Source organism: Vicugna pacos, chromosome 34, assembly GCF_048564905.1.
Source record: "Vicugna pacos chromosome 34, VicPac4, whole genome shotgun sequence".
NCBI lineage: Eukaryota > Metazoa > Chordata > Mammalia > Artiodactyla > Camelidae > Vicugna > Vicugna pacos.
Window position 1 is genome coordinate 1,412,165 of NC_133020.1, and position 22,333 is coordinate 1,434,497.

The window sequence follows — 22,333 nt, forward strand, 5'->3', positions numbered from 1 at the left end:
TTCGTCTTCTCCACCCAGTTCATTTCAGTTTCCTTAAAACCCCTGACTACTTGGAACTTAAATATTCAAGTAGATTTCTTACTACTAAAAAGCAAACTAGCTTGTCACACAGAGCTGCTCAGGGATGTCCTTTAATCATGCTCTTTGCTTTCAGTTTATCTGGGCTAGTTCTTTGCTCACTCCTCAATTTAACCTCTTTATGTTTGCCAGTACTTGTTAACAATCAAAACGATGTTGTAGCTGGATTCAGAGAAAGGATCTTTGAGAGATGGGCCCAAACACAGCAAACTGTCTTTGTTCCAGCCAGTAAGCACATGATAAATCTAGAGAAATAGAAAAATTACTTCTATAGGTTGCATAATGTGTAACAATAAAACCGTATCAGTCAAACATGTGGAGAGGTCTCGTTTACTAATCCTTGGGATGTCTCTGTGTATGTTTGTTTTGCTTGTACGTGGTACCTTTCATGTTGAAGTCTAAGCATTTCATCTCGGAGACCGTGTCTCCTGTTTGTTTCCTAGCTTCTCTGTCCCCACCCCCGCCACGTTCCTTGGTGGTCCTTGGTATCTTGTTCTAGAATTATAGAGGGATTCCTTAAGTTTTACTAGCTTACAACACAATATGCCTACTCTGATTGATAGTTCCAGGAAGGGGAGATGTCCAGTGAGGGGAAGAAGGGTGGCTCCCAGAGGGAGAGCTTCAGCCCATTGACTGAGCCTGAAGAAACACTTGGAAAAAGAGAGAGAAAGAGAAACAGAGAAGCATCAGATAAAAATAAAATTCAGACATATTTTCGTAGTTCTTTATAGCCCTCTCTCTTCCTCCTCAACCAGGATCTTCAAGGGCAGAGTCATACCGTTTCTATTTTGGTTTGTGCAGCATCTTCCAGTGCATCTAACATCTGAGGCTCAGTAATTGCCTTGTGGTGGAAAGAATGAGTCCCAGTAGGAGGGTGTACACTTCCTGTTTTCCCCCAACCCTCTCCTTTTAGCTCTTGCTCACTATTTTGGATCTGCAGTAATCCAGCAGCCCAGAGGAGACCCATTTGGATATATTTTTACATAATTGCTTTCTTAATAATTTTCTCAAAAAATTGCTCTTCTTTATTAATTTTTTCTTACTTATCCAGTGTTTCTGAACACCTGATCTGTGTTAAGTACTGCTCCATGGGACGGCAATATAGCAATGAGAAAATAACGTGCTTTATCATATGCCAGACACTGTGTTAAATAGCTGGGGCTTTATTTACATTATCTCAATTAATGACTTAAAACCCCTTTGAGTGGCATTTTCCTCAACCTGAAAATGAAGTTTCAGATATTCAAAGCTTAATTAAGTTTCCTAGGATCTCACAGCTAAGAAGTAGCGAACAGGAGTCAACTCAAGTTTAACTGACTTTAAAATTTATGTTCTTAATTACTAGGCCCTGCTACTTCTAGACCATGAATAAAGAAATGGGAATTACATAAATCAGAACCTGAGCTATAAGAATACGTCCAACAAAGGTTAATAGTTCATGAAGAACTTTTAAGAACCTAATTCTATGGACCTGGATGCAGAGCAATTTATTTCCCGCCATATTAAATCTACCACAGATTGTCTTTCCAGGGATAATTTGATTAAATCCTGTAAACAACTCTTTGAGAAGGATCCTAAATTGTTCATGCTCGTTTTCATTTGTCCACCAGCTCTGCAGGCATTGATCTTTTTTGCTAGGTTCCAGTCTTTTTTTCGATGGTTTGTTGTAGTCGCGAGGAGAGGCGAGCTCGTGGTCCTACCACTCCACCATCTTGACTTTCTTCTTCCCCTTTTTACTACACTTTTTTTGCAATGTAATCTGTATTCTCAATTAGAAACAATTTAAAATGACACTCAAATACTCCATTAAAGTGATTTTTCACCAATTATATTTTGTTTTCACCATCTGGTATTTGAAATTGCTAACATGACTGATTGTCTTTCTAGGACAGTATAGACCTGGGTGAAATCATGTTTTCCCTTTGTTATTTGCCAACTGCTGGACGTATGACATTGACAGTCATCAAGTGCAGAAATCTGAAGGCCATGGATATCACTGGTTCGTCAGGTATGAACACAATTGGCTAGTGGGTCAAGAGTATATTCCCAAAGAAAATACTGTACCTAGCCAAAATTCTATATCGCTGTTGAAGTATTGAGTTCATTTGTCTGTCGTGGGATACTATAGAAGGAGAAAAAGATTACCAAATGACGTGCTCCAAACACCTCTTTAATTTACCATTGTGACTTTTTTTAAAGGTATCATCAAATTGATTGACTTTGAACTTGGGGTTCTCTTTTTATTTCTTTCTCTGCTGATGTCATTCTTTCTCAAAAATAAATCATTTACCATACACTTCCCTACTTCCAGCTAGTCAATTGCTTATTAAGGGAAGATCCTTGGACTTTGAGCCATTCAGCTTAAACTTGCATTAATCTACCAGTAAGAGCCACATGAAGACATATTTAGACCAAATTCATCTCCTTCACTTGATCTGCAGAGAAATAACAAGTTTCCAAAACCACCATTTGCATTTGTATTCTTAACACTTTTCTCATGAAAAATTTGGACAACAGTAGGGACTGAAAGAAATAATAGAGTAAATGAACACTTCTTGACGTTTCTTAAAGACATTCTTGAAGGAAATTTCTCTTGTGCTAACTTTGATAAAGTAGTTAAACCACATCATTCTCTTTAGTCCCTCCATTTAAGTCACCTCAGTTGTAGAGGGTTATTTATAACTTAACAGGTGAACTCTGGCCCAGCTCTGTGGAAGCAAGAAACGATAAGGGCAGAGTAGGGAGGTCAGTAAGCATTTGTTAAATTAAACAAATAAATAGTAGTAGACTATAACTCAGTTAAAAAAATGACTGAAAAATTGTTCTGTACACCAGAAATTGACACAACATGGTAAACTGACTATAACTCAATAATAACAAATAATAGTATAGATATATTAAAGGATGACATGGGGAGGGGGGTCAATAGCTGTTTGGTTCTTCAGAACAAAAAAACAGACTAAATTTGCATCACAAAAAAGTAGGAGGAACTCTAAGGTCTAGTGTAGAAGGAACTCCAGAGTATACTAAGTGAATAAAAAATTGAGGTGCAGGCATAAATATATAATTCCCCTCTATGTACGAATGGTAATCTTGGAGTATATATTCATGTTGCTAATATCTGCATAGAGAAATACTTAAGTGATATAAAAACTAAGAGGTGGAGAGGTATGGGGACAGATGATAGGGCACTTCTCATTGCACATCGATCTCTGTTACCTCATTTTTGAACTATGTCATGAATTTACTCTTCGTTTTTTAAAATCTGCAGTGCATAGTTGAAATATAAAGATACCGAGGAAGTAAGTAAATTCCATATTTTTTTTGGTGAAAAGCTCTTAGGTAAGTAAATGTTGAAGAACTTAAAGATAAGGAGTGTATTGTGCAAATTATTTTACTCTTTCTGTCATGTATCATAAGAGAACCAAATTTTGAGACAAGCAAACAGCACTGAAGTTGTCATTGAGTGCAAGACTACTTTTTACTTATATGAAGCTTCTCATTGAGGGAATGCCTGCTTTAAGAACATCACCTCATTAATTCTTACAACAGGCTTGTAAATCAACTAAGAAGCCAATGAATTATCTTTGTCACTAGTAGAGAAGTGTCATCAGAGACATGACGGGGGCAGCAAATGACAAACCAGGCCTCGTTCCCACTATTGATGAGAGGCCTATACAAAAGTGTACCACAAAAGCGAGCTTCTTCCTTAGAACATACTTCCTCTTGTTAAAAAAACTGAAATGTAAATAGGAAACAGCCACTGAACGTTGCTCTTTTGCCTTGTATTCCTCTTTATACCCTATTACTAGCCACAAAATATGTCTTTGCCCATTAGTAGAAATGCTTGTGAAATAATACAGATACATTTTTGTAGAGCATAAAAAGCATTCATTTGCTCAAATAACGTTGCCGTGTTTTTTTGGCTTATTCTAAAGAAATGACTTTTTTTCTTATTATTCCATTAATGAAAAGAGGAAAAGAGGTAGTGGTGCTACAGTTGAAGAGTGACCAGAATAAAAAAAAAAAAAATGAAGACAGAACAGACACTGATTGTTTTAACCAAGTAGCACACTCACCCCAGTGCTGACACTCCCTCCCAAAACGATGCCTCCTTTGTATTACAAGGTGCAAAAAGTAAGGCTTTTAAAAGAAACTTTTGATTGGTACTATATAATTTTCTACAATACTGTAATAGTAGAAAAATATTATTAAAAAACTATTATTATTGTTATTATTAAGGTAGCAGGAATAAGAGAGTAGAGACGAGTCAGTCAACTGGGGTAGAATTTGTTAAAAATTATTTGACCTCTTTGGCCCATAAAAATATAGTTCAATTCCAGCTGAGTTTTTCTCTTTCCTGTTGTCATACACAGGCAGTGCATTTCAGGAAAGTTCCTTGAGGACATCTGTAAACCAAATATCACCTTTTTTTAAATTGTATGCTGTTGAGCATTTAATAAATGATGTATAGTAATCATTCCTTCAATCCAAACTCCTTCTTAAGCCCTCTGACTATAAAATGGCACCTCTAAGTTTAGTACTTTTTCCAACAATTCAAAATGGTTCTAATGAATATAGTTTTTGCTAATTTCAGTTCATTGTGATCCTGTATACTTGTTGAAATACAATGTTGCTCTTTCGTAAGTTTTAGTCTTCTTATTCTAAATCACTGTGAAGGAAATTAACTTTAATACAGTCACATCTTCTTGTTAGGATCACATGCCCTAGAAGTCACCTGGGACAAAACACGCCCTCCAATAGCTGTGACTAAAAGAAACGTTACAGGTTTGATTGGCTCTTGATAAACTAGTGAGTTTTAAACATTAGTAAACACGGTGGTCAAGTTGATTCTTTTCTAGCTCATTCAAGATAAGTTCTTCCATTTAAAGCAAGAAGTTTTAGAGAGTCCATGGCCCCCAGCTAAGTCATTTGAATTTAAAACTGGTAATACTAACGGGCTTAATATATCACTTTCCTTATTTAGTAACAATTAACCACGGTTTTACTTACGCTTTGAACTATTACTTTCATTTTAATAAAATTGCCGTCCCATTCCTAGATCCTTATGTCAAAGTGTCTCTGATGTGTGAGGGTCGAAGATTGAAAAAGAGAAAAACAACTACAAAGAAAAACACTCTGAACCCCGTGTACAATGAGGCCATTGTTTTCGACATCCCTCCAGAGAACGTGGACCAGGTCAGCCTCTCCATTGCAGTCATGGATTACGACAGGTGTGTTCATCTCTCTGCTCAGCTACGTTTAGTCATATGTAGATCCAGTTCAACTTTTCAGGTTATTTTCTGCTCTAACAGTTTTCATTGAAATTGGAAGAGGGAAAAAATTACTCATTCAAAATTCATTTTTCCCCACGTTATAACATTTCTTTTTTCTTTCCCCAAAGATGTCATTCTTAAGGACAGGATACCTGGGCTGGTGAGAGAACGAGTGTGGAAGTTGTATGATAACGTTGTAGAAAGCTCTTTTGTGAAGTCTTTTTATAGTAACAACAGAAATTATGATCAGCCAATTTTGCTTTCCCAGCTGGGCTGGAATGTGAATGTCATGATATTTACCTGAGCTCCACTGTTAACTGGTCATGTGAAAGGGCGAGTTGTCCCTTAGAGAGTCGCTTGTCCATTTGTAAAACCTGAGCACAATGTGGACCTGTGAACAGTGGGTATTAAGAGTGGACGGTGAATGGTGTCCACAAGGATACTGCCTTGATGCTTTCCCACCAGTCTTAATAAAACATCGCTTTGTGGGTAGTTCTGCCAGCTCACACCCTCTGATCACTTCCCCTTTCATAAAGCAAATGGCAGACTCCTGAGTGCAGCTCTGAAGCCTCATCCTGCTGTAGCTCCCATTCCCTTCCTTGTCTGAAATGTTGCCCTGCTCGGCCCTGATCAGGTCACCACTTCTGTGTCCTTCTCGGCTAACCAGCCTCTTCCTCCTCTGAACTTTTGTCCCACTGAAGATTTATGTCTCTTATTTGGCCCTTGCTATATTGTTCTGATTATTTTGCTTTGTATATTTATAAGACTTTTGAAAGGAATCTTGTATGTTTAACCTACAGAATTAAGCACGTAGACAATGTCTTACTACATTTATTTTGTCCTAATGATAACACAAATGGTACAGAATAAACATACACAAGTATTCAAAGAGTGTCTATTTTATATTATTGTGCAACCTTTAGTAATCAGGACCCTATAACGTAGAGACATTAAACTGTATCCTCTGGATGAGAGCTAGAAAAATGAAACACTGAAAAAGAAAATTATTTATACCATCTATTTGAAATTAGTTTACATCACTGTATACAAAAAAGCCATCACTATTTAAAGAATGAGAGAGAAAGAGAAATCTTGAATTAGTTGAAATGGCAAACTCTAAAAATGCTGTAATGTTTTCATCACAAGTCATCATTCTGTTTTCCCAAAAAATTACTCCTATTAATTTCTCACAGCACAGATTAAGGTAGATACAATTGAGCATTTGTCACCCAAACAATTTTAGGGAAATGGATACTGACAGTATATAAAATAGAAAAATTTTTTCAAAGTGATTTTGAAAAACGTACTTGTTTGGGAAACTTCATATTAAGGACATTTCTACATCAATGACAGGCAAAAAGAAGTGAAAAGTCCTACAATTATCTGAGAAGTCTCCTTAGAGATGTCTGTCCGAATAACCCCAGAGAAAATGCCTTTAAATTACATTCCATTCTTGAGACACAACCTAACTACAAATGTGCTTGGCTCAGGTCCTGCCTTTGCCTCTTACTAAGTGTACAAAGGCGAGTGGGTCCCTTGACTTCTAGGTGTTTGGTTTCTTTGTCTGTAAAATGAGATGATGATAATGATATTCATGGTCATGGTGTGAGGATTGAGTCAGTATATTTAAATTACTTAGAACAGTGTCTGGCACATAATAAGCTCTCAGAAACATTAGTTATCATTATTTGGATTTGTTGCTATGAAAACAAGACATGAATAGAAAATAAGAATGTTGTTCAGTATGCTTTGGGTGCTGTGCAAAAATAAGTCAAATGCCGTGGTATTGAACATAGCCCTGCCCTGTTTAATTGTGGTGCAAGCAGTAATGTTCACTGACATACGATTTAGAGTCAATTAATTATGGTTATTTATACAAGAAAGTGGGTCTTAAACTCTTGGTGAGAAATCCAGGCCCTTTGGAAAGAATGATATTTGACTGACATCACTTAAAGTTAATAGGTCTGCTTCCAAGGAAGAAACTCATCACGTAGGTAAGGACCTGCTGTCATTTCTCACTCACACCATTCTTCCTATTGTGAAGTGTGCTCAAGTTACAGGCGCTGAAACTGTTGTGTGTGTTCCTTTTATAGGTTCAGTTTTGAAGGCTAATCCTGTTTAGTAAATTCTAGGTTACTTAAGATTTTTCATGTGACCTGAACCTAGTTTAATACATAAAATTATGTAGAACTTATCACAGAATCTACCGTTTAAATCATATGTTTAAAATGCAGCTAAGGTGTACAAAAATTCATTAATCTTTGAAATTTGGACTGAAAGCATAATATTCTCCAAATCATAGGGTGGGACACAACGAGGTCATAGGAGTGTGTAGAGCAGGACTGGACGCTGAGGGTCTTGGGCGAGACCACTGGAACGAGATGCTGGCTTATCACCGCAAGCCGATAACACACTGGCATCCCTTGCTGGAGGTGAGCGCTGGGGCTCTCTGACGTCTGCTCTCTTTTTAATCTATTGCTTAGATATTATTTATCTGCTAACATTTCACTGACATTTTATATATTCACTTAAAAAAAAAAAACAGGCATTGTTCTTGCTTTGGTCCCACAGACTCTATAATCCAGTATGCAAGGTTCTGTGTGCCTTGCTGGTTTGTAAAAACCACTAAACTTTCTGAGTTTGGTATTCCTTTTGACAGTAAGCCCATAAAAACTGCAAGTCTGTGATTTTCTTGGCATAGTATGAAGACTTATATCAGTGAAAGATGGAGAAATCAACTAAATTCATTGCTCACTGGAAATAGGATTGCTGCTTGCCTTTCGTGAAAGCAGCCGCCTCACTGCACCTCCTCAGAAGCCCTCAACAGAGGCGCTGTCATCTGACACCGCTCATCTGTGTATGGGGGCATGTACGCAGCCCCCCGCTGTGCTCAGGGAGTGAAAGGCCTCACAGGTTTTTAGAATACTGAGGCATTAGTTTGCAGGAGTTGAAAGCCTGGCTCTGTCTGCTGTGTGACTACATATTGGAGAACCTTGGGCAAAACTTGTCTTCTCCACGTTTCTGCTTTTCCTCTGTAATACAGTAAACTCAAAGAGTAAGACTAAACAAAATGCTGAATGTTAAGTGCTTAGTCCAGACTACTGCACAGGTTTGCTCTGATTGCAACTGATGTTAATGGTTATATTAGCCAGGAGAAATATCAGTATCCGTTTCTAGCAGGATTTTTAGCCATGAAGTTAATTGTCAGTCTACTCAATACACTGAATGTATCTTAAAGAGTCACAAAGGAAGTAATTTATATGACCTGATTAGTTGAGAGGTAATACAGGTTGAGAAAAGGATGTATGGAATAGAGGATGAAATTTATGCAATTCAGTAACAAGTTATCGATAACCACGTAGTGAGTGCAGGATACAGCGCCGTCTCGCCCATCGACCAGACCCTGCTGCTTGTCCAGGCAGCAGGTTGAGTAGGAGAGGCAGGGCAGTGGAGTTAACTAAATGTCCATGGGCCTGGGTTCTAAGCTTAGCTTAGTCACAGAAATGTGACCGCGGCCTGTGACTCAGGATTTATAGGGAAAATTCAACGAACACTGTACAAACAGCACATGCTCAGACAACAGACGTGAACCGCCATCACAGATACGTGTTTTTGTATGTTAATGTTCCAGATCTTTACCTCACTTCGTCATTTAACGTAAATCTTGTATGATTCACATTAAATACACACAAAAGCACGTTCACCCAGCACTTTCCCCCAGGTAGTAGCTCAACAAGCCCTGAGTCCACCTCAGCCAGGTGGTCGTTTCATTTTGACAACGTGCGTTGTCTACAGTATAACGTCTACTCTGCTGCTTTATCATCCTTTTCCTGATTGTCAGCTTTGTTTTTATTTAAAGTTTGAAAGGTGAATATTAATTCTAAGAGCCTAGACATGAGAGTACCTTGCTTGGCTGGCTGCCTAATCCTGGGCAGACCACTTACAATGTCTACAGTGACATTTCTCTGTGTTTAATGAAAACAGAAATGCGCCTCCTACGGAGTCCACAGGAATGACGCAAGGAGAAATGAGCTAATGTGATCAGCAACTTTTAACTAATGAAAGGACCGGTTGTGTTACCCAAGGCGTATTATAATTATTTATGACTGTTGAATAAGCAGTTACACATTTATGTGGTGAAGGAGAGCTATGGAACAGGCATGTGTTTGTGTCTGAGAACATGGGGACACTACTGTCACCATAGGACACACAGGAAGAGTAAGCTACAATATGGACATCAGAAGAGCCCAGGTATTTTTTTTTAGCAGCTGACTATCAGAGGACAAGTGGGCCAAAAAGATTATGTAAATGGACTTTCTCTAGCAAATAGCTCCTTTTTGTCAACTCACACATCCACATCACTGGTCAAGCAGAACCTAGGGACCAGAAACCTGAGAACAGGCTGGATTTTGCATTTTGGGAAACTGATGAGTGTGTAAGTATGTGTCTTGTTGCCAGAGCAGGGATTAAAATAAGGAGGGAGCAGTTATTCAAGAGCTGTGTAAGTTGCTAAGACAGAGACTAAAGCATCCTTTGGAAAATCTGACTGCATCTACCTAGATACAAAAGTTTATTCTGTTGTAATTAAACTTTCCAAACACATTTAACGTTTAGGGACTGTGAGAAGTTGTAATTTATCATCCGTGGCTCTCATTCTCCAAACTCAGTCCCTCTCATTTCATTGATTTGCCCCTATGAAAGTCACTTCCTGCCTTAGAGCAAGTGGAATGCAGTCTCTTGTGTCATGAACCGTCTTGCTCTTACCTGGCAGTTACCCCAGCTACGGTAAATCATTAATTATGTTACAATAAGGGCTAAAAGCCTGTCATAGAATGTGAAATGAATCTGCAGTCATGAACTGCGCCTGCACAGTGTTGCTGTGCAAAGCCATCCACGTACCATGCTCTGTTACATCTCTGCGAGATGCTTGTGTTTCCTTACGTTACCTGAGAAGGTGAGTTCTGAACGGCACGGAGGATCATGTATGTCTTCTCTTCAGAGACTTGCCTGTCATGCGTGAATATTCACTATTAGAAGGTAACAACTACTACCCACTTTTCTTTTTTACACTAAATGATGAAATTATTATCTTTCAGTTACCTGGCCGGGCGACCAGTTTTGATAGTCAAGGATCCTGTTCATCTCCCAAACCACCTTCCACACCGTAATGCCTCCAAAATAAGACCATTATAGTAAGGACGCAGGACCGTGTACTCAGCAGATCAGAAAAGAGTGAGAGGTTTGATTTCCTCATTTAAAATGTATCCTGATCATGAACAAACTTCGTGCGCAACTTTCACTTTTTTTGTCTGCTTATTAACTTTGGACATCTTGGTGTATTTTACTTGAATATTAATGGTTCTTACTTACATAAGGCATTTTATTCTTCGTGCCATAAGCCTGTTAGCACAGAGTGTTTTAATAAGTTGTAAATTCTTTGCATAAGCAAGGAAATACATTTTTTTCAAAAGAATCCATACTTACCTAAAATTAAGTATTGTTAATGCTTCTGCTGCGTAAAGTAGCACATGTCACATGTGTACGGTTTGGACTTTGTTAAAACTATGTTCATTTCTAGTTGTGTACATGGTTCTATATAAACTTTAATGGAAACTTTGAACTTCACTCTCACAGTATTAAACCCTTACATAATCAAATTAATATTACTTGTCTGATAATACATTCTTTCATTCTCAGCAGAATCTTTCCTTGGTGAGGTTTGGCTCTTGCTAAACTCAAAACTTTTTCTTTCAAGCTCACTCTTTAAGATAGAGAGAAAAATCTGTAATTTAAAGGACGTTTTTGAGCATAAATTTAAGAGTAATATTTAATAGCTGGAAAATAGAGATTGAGCCATTTGGGTTATTTTATACTGTCTTAAAATTGTATTAGTTCAAATATCTATAGCACTGTTTAACTGGTATTTTAAAGATTCTGTTACTCTGACACTCAAATGTAGCATTAGTATTCTTAAGTGAATAGAATCAGAACTCGTAAGTGTTTGTAAGTTTCTCCAGTACTGTGACATATTTATTTTGTGACACAAAGCTATCACATAGATCCTGTATTTCTGGGTATAACAGACACCAAAGGTACAATAAATGTCTGTGCTCTTGTGTGGACTGTATGCAGTAATGGTGACTTTTAAACCCAATCAGAAGCTAGCTAATCCTTAGAAGAGGATATTTTCTTAAAGAAAGGATGAGTTATTTTTCAGCAAATTATAGAACTATACCATAAATAATACAACTTCAACATTTAATAAAAATAAACAAAAACTCTGAAGGCCCTGACCCACTGTCTTTTTATGAAAGGCATTTGCTTTCATGAGGGTCAAGGATCAGACCACTAGTTGTAAAAACTATGCAAATATTTTTACATGACAGAACTTTCCTTTAAATCATGCCAATCTTTCATTGTCTCATTGCTGGGCCCTATTGGAAGGTATCTATATTGAATGATCCCAACCTTACTTTTTAGTTCAGTGCCATGGATAGTGTATCTTTCAAGCTTATCCCAAGATGGAAAGTTAAAGGAGTCCCCCCCAAGAATCCCAAAAGGCAAGAAAATCTGTAGTTAGAACATAAAAACATAGTCATCTGCATGAGAAAATTTTATCAGCAATTACAGAATTTTGATTTTAGCAAAATCTCCTATTTCTAAATATTGGAAAAAATAAAAAGTTTTAACATTTTGTGTGTTGGCATCCCTCATATGATGGTGGTATTACCAGTAACTAAAATGTAGATATTTTACACAGTCACGTTTAAGGCAAACACAATTCCCTAAAATTTTTCAAAACTACTTGTGCTATATTAATGAAAACAAGTATTGCTGGTTAACATTTTCTAGTTGAAAATAATCAAAGAAACCTCTTTGAAAATACCTGGTTACCTTATCAAGCCTAAAAGAACCACTTGCTGTCGCCAGAAAGACCGAAGACGACACTTCCATTTTGTAACTCTCTGTTTTATTGAGAAGTAAAATAGTCAAAGGGGAAGGCTTAATAGAATGACGTTTTTGGAGATGATTGTTTGTAGGAATAGCTTCAGCTTACCATTAATTAGCAACTATATTTCGTACTTTAGTGTAATAATTATTTTCACCTGAAAACATATTTTAAGGACTTTTATTTATTCTCAGAAGCTCATGCTTTTCTTTTCCTCCTATGGAGAGAAAGTCAATGTTTATGATGGAAAAATGCAACCAACCAGCCAACCAGGGGACTTTAATATGGCTATTATAGATTAAAATAATTGTTTAAAGTAATTTAAAAAAAATTTCCTAGAAATTAGAATAAACCATCACGGCTGAGTATTTGTTAATCCTTGAGAGAGCTTAAGGAGAGAAAATTCACAACTCAGATTTCACGCATTATTAAAAATGATAGTTCATATTATAAAAATGTAATCCTACCATTTGCAATACAACGTGCCCTCATTCTGCATAGCCACACATCTGTGCAAACGTAACTTACCCTCTTTCTACTTGTAATTGAAGATGGAATATTTTTCATTTATTATTTAAAATAAGATTTGATGTTACAAATATTCTCCATTAATTTGTGTGAGACATTGTATTTTAATGACAGCATTGACACATTTTGAAATTGCAGCTTAGGTATATATATTATGAATACCTAATTTCAGGGATTTATTCAGGGATGTGCCAAACATAAATCTAAAAAACAAAAACTCTAATGAACAACTGTTGATTCATTAGAGTAACAACACTGATGTCTTTTTTTGTTTGTCTGCTTTATTTTTTATTTTGTTTGTTTATTTATTTATTTAATTACTTACTTATTTACTTATTTAACCTAACTCACTAAGTAATTAGGAGAATAGGAAATTGAGTATGAAAAAACATTGGTTTGTGGATATACAGTCTTCTCACAAAAATCTGAACAGTAGATAGACGCCTTTTTACACTAGTTTCTGAATAATGTTTTTTTTTTTTTGACAATTTTAACTTTTTTGTGAGGCCAGCCCTGTTTCTGATACTTTGATTTACATATAAAACGTATGATATTAATACATTCACAGCTCAGTAAACATATTTTCAGGAGTAGTGCCAGGGATCTCGAGATGGGAACACAGAACCAGGCACCCACTTTCTTATGCAGTTTTTGGGAGCGTGCGCATGTTCTAATTACTGCAGGGAGATCGCAACTGATCAATACTGACTCAGGTTTTAGATAAAGAAAAATATATTTGAACCTATTTGGCTGTGATATTTAGTTGACATTCCGCCTGTGCTTGCTCTGTAACGTTCGTTATTTTAAAATTTGGAGACATGATAAAGAACTTATCAATTTCTTAAGGCTTTCATTTAACAATTGATTGCTTCACAAATGAAAAAGCCAAAATTTCACTTCTTCCTCAACCTTTACTATCCATGAAACAAAATCTAACTTATTTCTGAATAAGTTGTCAAAAGAGCCAGAGACTAGAACAAATAAAGGGACTCAGAATCTTAACATTGAACACATGGTTATTTCTTTACCTCTTTAAAAAGAATACTTGATATTATCATCTCAGACATATATTTTCATGGAATAGGGTTCCATATTTTTTTTTCCATCTTATAATTTAATTACCTGATAATTTTTTAGAAAAAAAGAAAAAACTAGAGTTGTCAGGATTTTAGAAAGTCATGCATTCTCCACTAAATCTGTTTTCTTTACAACTTTTTCTTGAAACATCTCTGATTGTTCTGATGCACTTTAGTTGATTTAAACTTTTAGAGTTTGTAGACCAAGAATTTATTGCTGCCTTTAATAAGAAAGGATACAAAAACATGGAAAGTTAAGTTGTTTTTTTTCTAATTAAAAAAAAAAAATTTTAATTTGTTTTGGGGTGGGAGGTAATTAGGTTTTACTTATTTTTTTTTCATTTTTTAGATGAGGTAGTGGGGATTGAACCCAGGACCTGGTGTGTGCTAAGCATGTGCTCTACCACTTGAGCTATGCCCTCCCTGCACAAGTTAAATCATTTAAATTAAGAATCTATATAGTTAAACAATTAAACAGAGATGTTAAAGCATATGGAAATAAAATAGACTGTTAAAGCATATGCAAAATCAAAACCACCTTTGTATTTCAACTTTTAAGGGGAAAGTAAACCTTCTAACACTGTTCAAAAAACCCATGACACAGCATTTTAATGGTTACTCAGTGACATGGCTCAGGATATGATTCATCTGAACCTACTAAGACCCATTATTTAAAAGAAATTAATGAGTATATATTTTACATGGGAAAGAGAGCTAATTAAACAAAATGTTTCCAGTATGTTATTTAGTGATACTCTTTAAGGTAAGAATTTTCTATTTCATTAAAAGACTTTTCCAATATTTGCTCAGTCTTATGTTAAAGTGTATAGTAATTTAATAAAGGATGCATTGGTAATACTTGTCATCTGTCAATATCGGTTAACCAAAAAAATGTGTATTTGAACAGTGGTATTAATTAATATTGTGTTCAAGTGTTTTCTCATCAAAGTAAAAAATTGTTTTTATTTCCACTCTTCATTGTGAAGGTTTGACCTGATAGCATGATAATCATGCTATAGACTTCAAAAAGAAAGTATTAAATTAAGGGTGGAGGTGAGTCTTAAGGATTTATTGAACGCAAACATTTTGGATACTAGAAATGGTGACTGAAAAAATAAGTAGAAGATATTTAAAGGGAAAAATAAGCATCGTCATGCCTGAAAAAAATTTAAATATACTCCTATAAGGAGAATTGATTAGAATAGTCCTATTTTTATCTATTCCAAAACACTGGAAATAACTTGCTATTGATGGATCTAAAGAGTAGATAGTATTTATACAGAAATACATTAACCTCAAACTGACAATGATTTCTTCTAAGCTCTAATCCCTAAGGATCCTCTCCAAAGAGCAAACTGCCTGATTTTGTCATAAAGGTATAAAAATTGGCCATTTTCTTCAGAAATTTTGTTGTGATTTGCATCTGCTATGCACAGGATCCCTATTTCCTGTACAGGGTGATGGATTTCAATTATTCAATTTCATGTTTTTGTTTTCTCAAAAATGATTCATTGGATAATAATGCATATTATTGAAATGAGTCAAACACTGTTAAGAAAAGTAAGTCCCAATGTAGTAAGGTTAATGCATTGGATTTGTTTTTATTTTCTTTTTCAAAATTAAAAAAAGTTTTCCCTAAACGTCTAAACGTCAATTATGTTTGACTATGACTTTGCTTTAGAATAAAGTTTGTGAACCAGAAAGCCTCCTATAATCGCTAAGGCTGTGAACAAACTGGTCACAGAATAATCATCTATAAAAATTGCATGGTTTATTCTATTTATATCTATATAGATTGTTCTGTGGATTTTATTAAATACCTTTTTGTTTTTTCTTTTAAAAGACCCTTTAAGCTTTCCATTTAAAAGCACAGTAATCCCCAATGTGAACAGCATCATAAATTGTATTACTGTGTAGGAAAGAAGCAGGTAGACCAACTCTAATATACAAAATATTTGCATTTTTAGTTCTTATAAACAAAAGTCCAACTCAAGTTTATGTCATTGGCAATAACTTTTAATTGACCCTTCCAACTGAGAGCAATGATTGGTTTCATCTGCAAAATACAGGTAAATTATGGAACACATGAAGTGAGAATTCCATTGAAGAATGGAGAATGAACAAGTCAAAAAAGAAAAGAAATATCTCACATTGTAAATATGATGATTCCACCAATGAATAGTCCAAGATATTTGTCAGTTATTCTAAACTGGCAGAAACCATGAAAATTATTTACTTCATACATGACATTGAATAACTTGGATCCATTATATTTGATCTTTTTTTTTTGTATCCTTCCGTCATTGTTCATAAGGTGGCTTTTTAACTGAAGTTTGTGATATACTATGTAGCCATTGTTCAAATTAGTATCTTTGACTTCTGTATCATAGAACAGCAATTTAAAAATCTTTTGAAATTCATGTATCTGGCTTTTGTACATGGTAACCAACCATTTGTGAAACTTGACAGCATATAATTGTATTACTTAGAACAAATGTTTTGCAACCACCTTTAAAAGATGTTACATATCTCAGTATTTTTACGTCTTTAAAATGTGTGAACTTATTTGTCAGGTTCAGATGAATTATGTAACAATGAAACCTCAAAGCTGTTATGAAGCGTACAGTTTATGCTTACTTTTGTAAAAGAAAATGGAAAAGCACTTGAAATATAATTCTGTTTCATATGTATTTTGAAAAATAAATAAAGTGATTATAAATTATTTTTTTCTTGTTTGAAGAAAATACGTTTTCTAGATTTAATTTTGAGACCATTGTGTTGCTTTTTCTTTAGTAATCATTATTTTTAGCATTCATTAGAAAGCAGTGTGATTAATTTATCAATAATTCAGTAATGAGCTACTGAATATATCTTAAAAAACCTCACTTACTACATACCATTTTTTACAAAAGTATTAATTTAAGGTCCTAGATTTTTTCCATTAAGGAGTAATGAAACAATCACTAGTCAAGTGTTAAAAGAGGTAAATGCCATTTACACATATTAGCTACATTTGTTTCATCTACAAAGAGTCCCTATAAATACCTTTGCCAGGTGATGGAGTAGCCGGAGTATACCAGTTATCTTGTTTATTTGTTCAAAAATGTTTTTATAAGGAATGTAAGTGTAGCAACTAGTTTTAGGCAGTCAACACAGCACTGCCTCAAATCATAATTGTTGATAAAACAGGTGTTCTATACCTAGAGTCATTGTTTAAAAAAAATAGAATTCATAAGCAGCAGCAAACAAATAAGCCTTTGCCTCTGTGTGGAAAGCAGAATAAAGAAAAGTCAGTGATCTGACTTCTCTGTCCTTGCTTAAGTTCCTACATCCAAAAAGTATGAGGAACCTGAATGAAATGTAAGTTGCTTCTAAAAACTTTAGTCAAATGACTTCTTTTAAAGAGTTTTTATTAGTACTCCCAATTATGTCCCCAGGAAGTGTTTATATTTACACTGATTTAAAATTTATATTTCCACTAATAATCTATGAGAGTTTCCAGTTACCTTGGTTAATACTTAATATTATTATTTGAATCTTTGCCAACTTGAACACAACAAAAATAATATTTTATAAATCTTTTCATTTATATTTATTGTCTATCCAGGGGTATTAATCATTTCATATATATATTGATAGGAAATATGGATTCCATTACCTAAGACTTTTCCCATTCTTCTGTTGGAGTTGTCTTCCTTATCCATTTTTAAAGGTTTTTGTTTCATTTTTTAAATGCATTCATATTCTTTATATGACTACATCTCAAACTTATTTCCAATACTATACGCAAGGCAGGCGGCTTATAATGTCAGGCTATAATGTATAAAGGCAATTTATATAGTCTATATGAATGAAAAATATATGTGAGGAATACAAAGCAAAGTACAATAAAAAGTTATCATTTTTATCTTAAAAAGCATGATTATCTTTACAATGATATAGACCATTCTGGGCTATAACTACCCCTGTATCTGAAAGGATTTGAAGGCATTCATTCACGGATAAGCCATTATTTATGCTTTTTTTATGCTATTTTTAAATTCACTTTTGTGTTATATTTGATTTCTGTCAATTCAGTTCACCCTCATAAAATTGAATGGAACAAAGAGAAGATACATCCATCAGTGTCAACAGAAAACAGAATAAAAAATTTGAACAGTAACCACAGATAGGACCCTTGATCGTTTCCATGTTTTTCAAGCCCAGTTTTCCTTCAAATGAAAAAAATCATTCAGAATGGAATCAGTTCCCACTGTGAATGCACTTAGTGAGTCTAACTGTTTAGCTTGTGTGCATTTCCATCAGCAAGATTTTGGGTTTTTTTTTTTTAATTTTCTGCTTTTTTAAAATAATTTTTCAGGACATATATGATTGAAAATTGTACTTTAAATGGGAAGGTAGACTTGAGTTGGTGACTGGAACTTAAACCAGAAAGTAAAGGAACTAACAGGAAAGAATTGTACTGAAAACATGAGACAGGCCACCAACACCTGAAAGCACTGGCCACACTAGTCTATATAAATGATGCCACCAGGAGCATCTGAATTGAACCACCTTAAATTAGTGAAAAACAAGGGAGCAGCATGAAAGCTACAGCGGTACCTTAACCAGAAGCAGTAATTGAAAGCTGGAGTCAAGAATTGGAGGAGATTTTTTTGGTTTTAATTGCAGAGCACAGCTTTGAACAAAACTCATTGCCAAAGTCTGGACTTTTATCCTCTACATGTCATGAAATATACAAGCTAATATTTATACAATTTTAAAATATTTTCACATTTGCTGTTTCTTAATTCTTACCAAAAAAGGTATGTGGGTTTTTTTTTTTAACTCTCGTTTTACAGAAATGATGATTGTGGTTAAGAGTGGTTAAATGAAAGCCCCAGGTCATATGGTAGGTGGCGGGACTGGTCCTCAAGTCTAGATCTTTGGTCCTCAAACTATATGCACAAGCAACCTGATCCTTTTTCAGTATAACACTCTAAAACATGCCATGAAACAAAGGACGCTCTGTTGTCTTTTTTGCCTCTTTAGATAAATCACCAAGATGAAATACGTATAAACTTTACCAATCTTTACTCATCTATAAAGTTCGTCTATAATGAATATATGATCATTCCTGTATGACTGAAGCATTGTGCTATACACCAGAAATAGATACAACACGGTAAACTGACTATAACTCAATAAAAAAAATAAAAATTAAAAATAAAAACAAACAAAAAACAAAAACAAAATAGCAAAATAAAAATAAAGGTCATCTATAAAGGTGAGATCAGTTGTATCTGCCGGCGCTATCGATTAGTTAACGTGTCATTGTTATAACAGGTCAATGCACTAGGCACACAGTAGGTACTACTTCTATGACCAGAATCATTCCCATCATTAATACCTAACAAATATGAATGTAATAAATATTTTTAAGAGTCATAAGACAGGAATAGGTATAGATCACTTTGCTAGGAAGAAGGAACTCCCCTCAGATATCAACTTGACACTGATCTGACAAAAAAGAACAAAGAACAGAAAAGAAGGATCACCTCTCATTAAAAATTATTTTTCCATTAACACTATTCTGGTTCAAGCCATGAATCCTCTTGACTGCATTCTATGAATCTTGTTAATTGGTTTAAAAGCCTCCAGATTCTCATAGTTGTCACTGTCTGCTACCCAGTGCTGTTAGGTCCACCTCTAGAAAATGCATCTCTGTGCATCCATATCCTTCCGTGAAAACCATAAATGAATCTTAAAGGGGAAAAGAATGATACTGGACCAACTGTGAATCCATAAGAAAAACATTTGACTCCTGTCTCATATCATACATAGAAATTAAATTCAGATACAACAGGGCTTAAACCTGTAGAGCTTGTGGAAGACCAAGACCTGATCTTTTTGTAGGCACACCTGGCTGAAACTTTCTGGCTTCTTAAATGTAGAATGTCTTAAAAATGTAAAGACTTAAAATTCCTCCAAATTGATCTAAAGCAACTCAACATTTCAAAACAACTTCAATTAAAATCCCAGTGAGTCTTTAAATTTTCTTTTAATGAAATTTGACAAGCTGATTCTTAAATGCGTATGGAGAAATAGAGGTCTCTGAACAGCCATACTGCTGAAAAAGAAAGACAGGAAGTGGTGAGACTTACGCTTATTCTGAAGTTACTGTAATTAAGACGTGTCATACTAGCATGAGGATAGACAAATTGGCAAAACAAATAGAGTAAAACATGTCAAGCAGATATAGAAATTAGATAGGTGAGAGGGCACATGGGAAGAAAATGGAACTATTTGTTTAATAATTACAGCTATAAGAAAGATTATCTGTAGGGGGAATTACAAATTCCAATCCCCCTTTCAATCTGCATACTAAATTCAGCGTGAAATGGCATTAAAAGCCAAACAAAAACTTTCAAGATTCTATTATAAAGTATGAATGATTTAGAGAGAATGATTTCTTTTTTAATAGAATTTTAAATGTTATTTTTATTTACAGTTATTTAAAAATATTGGCTATATTCTTCATATTATACAGTATATCCGTGAGTTCATCTAACACCCAAGAATTTGAACCACCCACTGCCCCACCCCTGTATTGCCCCCCACCCCTATTGGTAATCATTAGTTTGTTTTTTATATCTGTGAGTCTGCTGCTTTTTTGTTATATTCACTAGTTGGTTATATTTTTAGATTCCACATGTAAGTGACATCATACAGTATTTGTCTTTCTCTGTCTGACTTAATTCACTTAGCATAATGCCCTCCAAGTCCATCCATCCATCCATTTTGCTGCAGATGGCAAAATCTTGTTCATTTTTATGACTAAGTAATATTCCATTGTGTATATCTTCATCCAGACATCTGTTGAAGAACACTAAAGTCATTGCCATACGTATCTTGGCAGTTGTAAATAATTATGCTATGAACATTGGGGTGCATGTATCTTTTTGAATTAGTGTTTTAGTTTTTTTCAGATATAAACCCAGGAGTTGAATTGCTGGGTCATGCAGTAGTTCTATTTTTAGTTTTTTGAGAAACCTGCATATTGTTTCCCACAGTGGCTGCATGATTCCCACCAACTATGTAAAAAGGCTCCCTTTTCACCACATCTTCACCAACATTTGTTATTTGTGTTCTTTTGGATGATAGCCATTTTGGCAGGTGTGAAGTGACATACTAATGTGATTTTGATTTGCATTTCCCTGATAATTGGCAATGTTGAGCATCTTTTCATGTACTTTTTAGCCATCTGCATCCCTCTTTGGAAAAATATCTATTCAATTCTTCTGCCCATTTTTTATTCCAGTTGTTTGTTTTTGATGTAGGGTTGTATGAGCTGTTTATATATGTTGGATATTAATGCTTTATCAGATATATCATTTGCAAAAATTTTTGCCCATTTAGTAGGTTGTCTTTTTGTTTTTTCAATGGTTTTCTTTGCTGTGCAAAAGCTTTTAAGTTTGATTAGGTCCCGTTTGTTTATTTTTGCTTTTATTTCCTTTACTTTAGGAGAGAGAGCAAAAAAATATTACTGTGATTTATATCAAAGATTGTTCTGCCTGTTTTCCTGTAAGAGTTTTATAGTATCTGGTCTTAACGTTTAGGTCTTTAATCAATTTTGAGTTTATTTTTGTACATGGCTTTAGAGAATGTTCCAATTTCATTCTTTCACAGGTAGCTGTCCAGTTTTCCCAGCACCACATATTGAAGAGACTGTCTTTTCTCCATTGTATATTCTTGCCTCCTTTGTCATAGATCAATTGACCGTAAGTGCACGAGTGTGTGGGTTTATTTCCATGTTTTCTGTCTTGTTCTCTTAATCTATGTGTCTGTTTTTGTGCCAGTACCATATATAGATATAATATATATATATATTATTTTATATACACACACACACACACACACACACACACACATATACACACAAACAACTTCTTATCCAGTCATCTATCCATGGCTATTTAGGTTGCTTCCATGTCTTGGCTATTGTAAATAATGCTGCTATGAACATTGGGGTCCATGTATCTTTTCAAACCAGAGTTTTCTCCAGGTATATGCCCAGGTTGGGATTCCTAGATCACATAACTATATTTTTAGTTTTTTAAGAAAACTTCATACTGTTTTCCATAGTGGCTGCTCCAATTTAAATCCCCACCAGCAGTGTAAGAGGGGCCTCTTTCCCCCACAACCTCTCCAGGATTTCTTTCTTGTAGACTTTTTGCTGGTGGCCATTCTGAATAGGGTGAGGTGATACCTCATTGTAGTTTTGATTTGCATTTCTCTGATGTTAGCGATATTGAGCATCTTTTCACGTACCTATTGGCTATCCGTATGTCTTCATTGGAGAAATGTCTGTTTTGTTAGGTCTTCCGCCCATTTCTTTGAGTGGGTTGTTTATTGTTTGTTATTGAGCTGTATGAGCTGTTGTACAT

The 22,333-nt window shown here is 35.0% G+C and overlaps 1 protein-coding gene across 1 annotated transcript in view; it reads left to right on the plus strand.

Annotated features, from left to right (window-relative positions):
- SYT10 (synaptotagmin 10) overlaps positions 1 to 11,081 on the plus strand; it is a 58,367-nt gene extending 47,286 nt beyond the window's left edge. The window contains exons 4-7 of the mRNA XM_072954409.1: positions 1,966 to 2,086; positions 5,141 to 5,312; positions 7,657 to 7,786; positions 10,451 to 11,081. Coding sequence (XP_072810510.1) covers positions 1,966 to 2,086; positions 5,141 to 5,312; positions 7,657 to 7,786; positions 10,451 to 10,522 — 495 coding nt within the window. The 3' untranslated portion in view covers positions 10,523 to 11,081. The remainder of the gene's footprint in view (positions 1 to 1,965; positions 2,087 to 5,140; positions 5,313 to 7,656; positions 7,787 to 10,450) is intronic.
- The last annotated feature ends 11,252 nt before the right edge of the window (positions 11,082 to 22,333 follow it).